The following is a 7,860-nucleotide window of genomic DNA, read 5'->3' as shown; positions in this document are numbered from 1 at the left end:
AGGTGATCTTTGAGCCCAGAAAAATAAAATCTGTCACTACCTCCATTTCTTCCCCATCTATTTGCCAGGAATTGAGAGGCCGGATGCCATGATTTTGGTTTTCTTAATGTTGAGTTTCAAGCCAACTTTTGCACTCTCCTTCTTCACCCGCATCAAGAGGCTCTTTAGTTCCTCTTCACTTTCTGCCATTAGAGTGGTATCATCTGCATATCTTAGGTTGTTGACTTATGAATTAGTAAACTATAAACTTCAGGCAGAAGGAGTTTGTAGGATTCAGTGAGAAAGATTCCAAGTGAAAATGCATAAAATTGTAATTGCAATTTCTTAAGTATGGAAGACAAGAGCTACTTTATTCAGAACCCCTTTGTTTATGCATTTAAATTCTTAGGGGAAAAAAATACTGAATGCAGATGCCTTTGTCATATCAATTTATTTTTATGATGATTCTGTGAACTTTGAAGATTGAAAACACACAACATTTTCTTGAGCTATGGTCTCAAAGCATAATATTTCAATTTTTTTGTCCCAAATTTCCAACTTTCCACCACTGACTCAGAGAGGAAACTCAAGCATCTTTGATCCCAATTTTCACTTATCTCATCATTAAATCTCCACTTTTCTCATTTTTTACAAATCTTCCAATAATTGTGAAGGAGGTTCAGCTCTACCCAAACTACCACATATAATCAGGATCTGGAAGATGAGCATTTCTGCATTTAAGGGTGGTGACATTGACCTGAAACAGCCCATTGCCCATCTGTGACTCTCCTAGAGGGTAGGAACAAATATTGTTTGTTGTACATCCTTGGAAAGTTTGCTTTTCAGTGAAATTTCCATCTGGGGATAGGAAAAGAGCAGAAAAAGCACATTTGAGATTTAATAGCATAGATATTATAAAGCAACACTGATACAAATGCATTTAAATCTGTATGATAAAGTTTCTCCAAATAGATCATCTTTCTTTATAAAAAAAAGGGAGGAGGGAGGAAGGAAGGAAGGAAGGAAGGAAGGAAGGAAGGAAGGAAGGAGAAAAAGAAAAGAAGGGTGGGATGGGGAGGGAGGGAGGGAGGGAGGGAGGAAGGAAGGAAGGAAGGAAGGAAGGAAGGAAGGAAGGAAGGAAGGAAGGAAGGAAGGAAGGAAGGAAGGAGAGGAGAGGAGAGGAGAGGAGAGAGAAGGAAAAGAAAAGAAAAGGTGGGGTGGGGAGGGAGGGAGGGAGGAAGGAAGGAAGGAAGGAAGGAAGGAAGGAAGGAAGGAGAGGGAAGAGAAAAAAAGAAAAGAAAAGAAAGGGTGGGATGGGGAGGGAGGGAGGGAAGGAGGAAGGAAGGAAGGGTTCCAAAGTACCCAATCAAGGTTAATCACATCATGCCAAATGCTTTCAAGAAAAAGCCAACTAGAAAAGTCAACCATTATAATGTTAACCTCTTTTTCACAACTCTTTAAGACAGTAATCAAATACATGTTGGTCAGCTGAGAGCATGGGAGACAGGCCAGTGTTTCTTGCATCATTGTGCGTCTTTGCTTTGGTTAACAAAAGTGGCGAGGGAAATGATTTGGACTAGCATGTGGGTAAACACCTTGTGTTTGATTTCCATAAAAACTGGCCAAGTCTAAAATCCAAGTAGAAAAAAAAATTAAAGAAGCAGGAGGGAGGGAGGAAAGGAAGGAAGGAAGGAAGGAAGGAAGGAAGGAAGGAAGGAAGGAAGGAAGGAAGGAAGGAAGGTAGGAAGGAAGGAAGGGAATATCTACTCACAAGATATGGTACCAGTGAGGGTAATACACTCATCCTGTTTGCCGACACACCTCACTTTCCGATCGGCTTCACAAGAATCCACATCTTGGGCATAGCAGCTTGGGCACCTTAACAAATTTGGTTGAAACTCTTCATACTTTTCCACTGGAGGAAGCAAATTTTCCAGTTAGCAAAGTTTCATGATAACCACTAACCCTTTTAACATCTACATAGCCTCCTCCAACTTGACATTCTTTTCACATACTTGAGGTCAATTCTGAGATTTCCAGCCAGGCTGGGATCTAGGAACCCAAGGTTCTTGGGGACAACTGATTGATAGAACTCATAGTGTGGGTGGATGAACATCATGCAAGACAGCTTTCTGTGAATAATGCCCACTCCCCATCCCCTTCCTATGTTGATTGATTTCTGCTCAAACTGGGAGACAAATCCTCAGTATAGAGTTGTTCCACTGGTACCAGAAATGTTCTTTGCATACTGCATAGCCAGTGCTGTTTGGCATTTAAAGAAACTCATGGGAACTCCATCACTAGAGTTATTTAAGAAGAGACTAGACATTCACGAGTCTGTGGCAATATAGGTTCTTCTACTTGAGTAGGGGGCTGGACTAGAAGACCTCCAAGGTCCCTTCCAGTTCTATTCTATTCTATTCTATTCTATTCTATTCTATTCTATTCTATTCTACTCTACTCTAGTCCAGTCCAGTCCAGTCTATTATTCTATTCTATTCTATTCTATTCTATTCTATTCTATTCTATTCTATTCTATTCTATTCTATTCTATTCTATTCTATTCTATTCTTCCACTCTGTAACCTGGAGCATGTGCAGGGAGGTCAGTTATTCCATCAGAGTAGAATACAGGTGGTTCTTGATTTATGATGGTAATTTAGCCTGGAATTACAATCATAAATTGTGCCAGTCATTAAGCATGACAACACCCGATTATATTTTTTTATGGCAATTGTTAAATGAATCAGTTGTCTGCAATGGCCCGAAACAGGAGGTAAACTCTCAATCACATGACTGTAGGAGCTGTATATACCGTAAATGCAGGCTGATTACCAAGGGTCCAAAGTGTGATCATGTGACCACAGGTGTGTGTGTGTTTGTCTGTGTGTGTCTCTGTGTGTGTTTGTGCGTGTGCTGGCTGTCAGAACTTTTAATCTGGGTCCATAAGTACTCCTGAGGAGAGCCATAGGAATTTAGAAAGGTTGCTGAGCAATCAGTCATAAGGTGAGGACAACCTGTAAATTGCTTTTGAGTTGCTGCACTGTTTCCCAGTAGGCTTTTTGGCCAACTCTGAGTGCTGGTCATTATCTTTAAAGAGCTTCATAGTGCAACATCATGACTGTATGACACTTTAAAGAATAAAACCTTTCCATTCCGTTTGGACATTTAGAAAAGATGAGTTCAGGGTCTCTTGTTCTGGAGATAGGCACTGGGTGCCTCCACTTCATAGACCATTCAACGTTCAGAGGTATCTGGAGTCCAATCCACCATGCATTGAGGAGACAGGTTTAATTGGATCATATCTAACCCCTTTTGGCCATCCCAGTTAGTTGAATGTTATTATTTGAGATCTTTTCTTTTTTACAGATAGTCCTTAAATTAAATAAGGGACTTATGACTTGGATCTAAAGTTCATTTATGGTCATTTGCCATTTTCAAGTCATCTTTTATGAACAGTTTTGCAGGAAATTGCCTTTTATTCTGATTTTATTTATTTATTTATTTATTTATTTAATTTTATTTATATGCCGCCCAATCCCAAAGGACTCAGGGTGGCGTACAAAATTTTCATTAAAAGTGCAGCCATAGCAAACAATGGGTTCACACTTAACGACCACTGCATTTGCTTACAACTGCAAATTGTCACTTATGACCATTATGACTTTGTCAATGCTGCTAACATTGGATGTTTTTGCATTGACAACAGATAGAAATGTAGCCATCTTTTTCCTTTCACTTTTAGAGTTAGATGATGCTGGGAGGGGGGATGTGAATGAGAGTCCAGCTAGACATAACAACACTGAACCTAGTGTGAGAATCAGGGTTATTGAGCCCAGAGCTGATAAAGAATTGGCCTGCTGGAGAGCTGGAGAGGAAGCCCACCCTTCAAGCTAATTGGCGAAAGTGATTTATGACTGTTAATTGGGGGTGGGAATTGTGCTTTGATGCTATGTGCCCAGGGGAGGGGAATTCAGTTTTTGGCTTCGATTATGTAAGTGCCGACATTATGCTACTCGAATAAAAGATCCTTTAAGGTAAACAATGCCTCAAAGTTCTTTGAAGAGTTTCATCTGTCAGAACCATGACAGACTTATGATCATAATGGGCAGGCTTGTTATGATCATAACTGGAGAACTATATATTACTTGTAACTACATGACATATAGTAATGTTCCTTTTATCGAATTATTCCATGCTGTTCAGAATCTGTATGGCTTGGAGCAGGTGACAGATACTATTTAAACTTGGTTGGAGCTCAGAAAGGATGTATCATGGTGGAGATACTTACACAGAAGCGGTTCTGCATTACAGACATCAGTCTGGCAACAGTTAGTTTTTGACACTTCAAATCTACCATCTATTACTGTGGTGCTGAAGGAGCCACTGAGACACTGCTCACGTTTTCTGCATTCCTTGATAACGAAATTCATCGGATGCTTGGCTGCAGAAAGAAATAAAACAAGAAAGATGGAACTCAGCAGAAAATGAAGATGTGCACATCAAACATGTTCCTTTGGCAATTGTATTTTGGAAGAAATAGCTACATATGCATGTTTATTTCACTTTATAAAATGTATATCCTCCTTTTTGTTTAGGTAGGAGCTCGTAGCACTTCCACTTGTTATTTGTCCCCATAAAATCACCAAAGTTAATTGAACTGGGAAAGTCTGACTGACACAAAACTGTGGACTGAACTTCCTTGGCTGAGTGTCCCGGCTTCCCACTATACTAGTTCTTGGACCTGCAGAGAATAACTGAGCAAGGAAGGTCAAGAATTTTGATCTTCTGGGCTCCTAATCCTATTTCATCTCTAGTTATCGACTATGGAAAGCCCCATTTCTGCCCCCTCCGGATTCTGTCATACGATGAAGGGGAAGGGGGCGAACAAAGGGGTATTATGACCCTCACTTCCTTCAGTACACTTCAAAGAGACTGGATGTGGATACCACCAAAAGGACTACACATAACAATGGGGCCATCAGCTTTCATCTACTCCCCTCTGAAGTCTCCCTTCCGCCGGCAGTGAGGAAAAGGGGGTGGAAATGTAATGCCTGGGATTTTCACTGGAAGGATGGTGGGGTGGGGTGGGGTTGCTGGGAACCCTTAAAACCTTGAACCATAGGGCTTGGCCCCCAAGTCCTGTCTAGAACACCTGCAACCATTTTCTCTTAATAAAGGATTCTGTTGGAAGAAATATTCCAAGAGTTTTGTCTTCTTAAGATGCAAAGTGGGGTGGGTCCTTACAACTACTGAATCTTAGTGGCTTTCATGTAAATGTTGACGCCTCTTGAAGATGTATTTATGCCCGAGAAACATTTGAGCACAGGCAACTGTAGAATCTGGAGCTTGTGAGGAACAATGAATCTTGCACTGTGACATGGCAATGAAAGCTCCTTCTGTTAATTTGTGATGCATATTTAAAAGGGCAAAGTTTAGATTGCTACATCGTGATGTGTCCTTCATCCTTTGTTCTCTCCTGTCCCCATGTACATGTCAATGCACTTGGGTTTAAACAATTACATCTGACAAATAACACTGGACTTCTCCCACTGTCCCTCACTGAACCCCAAGAGAAGTCATTGAAGGAAAGTCTCCAACTCAGTTGGGTTTTACACAAACTAAATGCTAAAATTGAGTATTTTACTGTTGCTTGACAGTGAAATAGGTGACATAAGTCAGCAAAGTTATTGAGACTCTGGAAAGAGTGTAGAGAAGAGCAGCAAAGATTATTGGGGGATGGAGGCTAAAACATATGAGGAACGGTTGCAGGAATTGGGTATGTTTAGTTTAGTGAAAAGAAGGACGAGGGGTGACATGATAACAGTGTTCCAGTATCTGAGAGGCTGCCACAAAGAAGAAGGGGTCAACTTATTTTCCAAAGCACCAGAAGGCAAGACAAGAAGCAAAGGATGGAAACTAACCAAGGAGAGAAACAACCTAGAACTAAGGAGAAATTTCCTGACAATGAGAACAATCAATCAGTGGAACGACTCGCCTCCAGAAGTTGTGGGTGCTCACTGGAGGTCTTTAAGAGGAGACTGGACAGCCATTTGTCTGAAATTGTATAGGGTCTCCTGCTTGAGCAGGGGGGTGGACTGGAAGACCTCCAAGGTTCCTTCTAATTCTGATGTTCTATGTTTTAATAAATAAATACATATTATATAAAAAATGAGAAACACATGCAGGTTATTCCTTGATGGTCCAGAAACCAAGTGATGTTCATGCTCGAGAACAAACTCAATTTTCACTTACTTATAGTACTATTAAAAACTACAGTAGAACAAAATTCTTCATCTTCTTTGCATTCCTCCACCTTCACATCTTCTCCTTCACATTCATTTATAGGAGCAACACATGTCTGACACCTCAGAGAAGTCACTACAAATAGAAGACACAGACATGCCAATGATCAGAGTTATCTTTGTATGCTCTGCTATCCTAGCATTTACCTTCAAGACTACTGCTCTAATCTGGTTTGCTAAACTATCCTCCCCAGTTGTTTCTACTGCTGGGGACCTATGGAAGGGTGGGAGATGAGGTCAGCTTGTGGAAATGGAAGACAAAATTGAGACTAAGGGAGAGATTCACCCTCTCATACCTCTAACTTTTTAATATGAAACTGGACCTTCCCATCTTTTGGTATTTATGCTGTAGACCAATTTTGTGAAGGAGCCATTTGGAAACTGGCTGAGGCCATTTTTCTGCAAGAAAATGGACTCTGAATAATTGTTGATATCAACTTTAACTCTTGATTCCTGGTCATGCAGGATTTGGGCACATTTTAGAGGTGGTTTTCCAACATCTTCTTCCTAAGGCTAAGAGAGAGTCACCTGCCTAGTTTTTGGCCCAATGGCCCAATCTCACCTGCCAAGTTTCTGTTCCTCATGAATGACTAGACTCATATCGCCCCATTCCTAGTCCAAAACCTTCAGCTGCTACATCAAACTGGCTTTCACGAAACTCTGAAGAGATGAGCATTAATCCTGCATCCACTACAAGTAGACCACAATTGGGACTGGAACCTCTGTTGCTAAATAATATTGTTAAGTGAGTTGTGCCCAATTCTACAACCTTATTGTGGTAGTTAATAACTGCAGTCATTCAGTGAATCACAGGGCTGTTAACCAAATCTGCCTTCCACCATTAATGGTGCTTGTCAAAAGCTGGTTGAGAAAGTTGCAGATGGTGATCATATAACCCAGGACACTGCAACGATTATAAATACTTGCCAGATGCGAAGTACCCAACTTTTGATCCATGACTGTGGGAATACTATGTTAGGACCATATGGTAAGTCACTTTTTTTCAGTGCTGTTGTAACTTCAGATGGTCATTGAACAAATGGACCTATGTTGAGAACTACCCATAGTAGAGCAATTTACCAGAGACTTCCACAACTTGCCTGCCTCAACCTATTATGCTTCCCTTTCTTGAAGTCTCCCAAAGTTTCTACAGCTCAGTTTTAAGGAAATTAAATTCTTTACCTGTTGATAAGATTGAAGAGAAGAGACAGAACACAAGAATTCCAGCAGCCCTCATGTTGGTAGAACTCAACTCAGTCACCTATGGCTTAGCTTTGCAATTGGGGAAATGTTTTTGAAGAATTAGCTGGAGGAGGTGGAAGATACTCCCAAATGATTGGCTCACAGGGATAGCAAGCAGGATAGAAGCCAAATTCCACTAGAAAAGATAGTGGTTCTCTTACAAAATATACACAAAATAAACTTTGCTCTGCAATCAAATGGGGATGTGATTTTTTTTGTTTACTACATGTCTATATCTTACTCTGCTTTTTCTTAGGGGCTTAGTCTCACTTTGAAAGCTGATTTTATACCTTCCATAACTCTCTATATCTGATTTGTATACTTTGCCTCTCTTG

General features: G+C 40.6%; 1 protein-coding gene across 1 annotated transcript; it reads right to left on the bottom strand.

Moving 5' to 3' along the window:
• Positions 1-411: 411 nt before the first annotated feature.
• Positions 412-7,616, bottom strand: LOC120317619 (phospholipase A2 inhibitor and Ly6/PLAUR domain-containing protein-like). The gene is made up of 5 exons (XM_039364344.1): positions 7,466-7,616; positions 6,234-6,359; positions 4,270-4,422; positions 1,751-1,894; positions 412-837 (listed from the first exon to the last, which is right to left on the bottom strand). Exons 1-5 carry the CDS (start codon positions 7,518-7,520, stop codon positions 674-676), a joined length of 642 nt encoding a protein of 213 aa, XP_039220278.1. The 5' UTR covers positions 7,521-7,616; the 3' UTR covers positions 412-673.
• Positions 7,617-7,860: the final 244 nt, after the last annotated feature.

The sequence above is a fragment of the Crotalus tigris genome, unplaced genomic scaffold, assembly GCF_016545835.1.
Source record: "Crotalus tigris isolate CLP2741 ecotype Arizona unplaced genomic scaffold, ASM1654583v1 scf7180000019753.2282721675:598951, whole genome shotgun sequence".
Lineage (NCBI taxonomy): Eukaryota > Metazoa > Chordata > Lepidosauria > Squamata > Viperidae > Crotalus > Crotalus tigris.
This window is presented reverse-complemented; position numbering and strand designations above follow the sequence as displayed.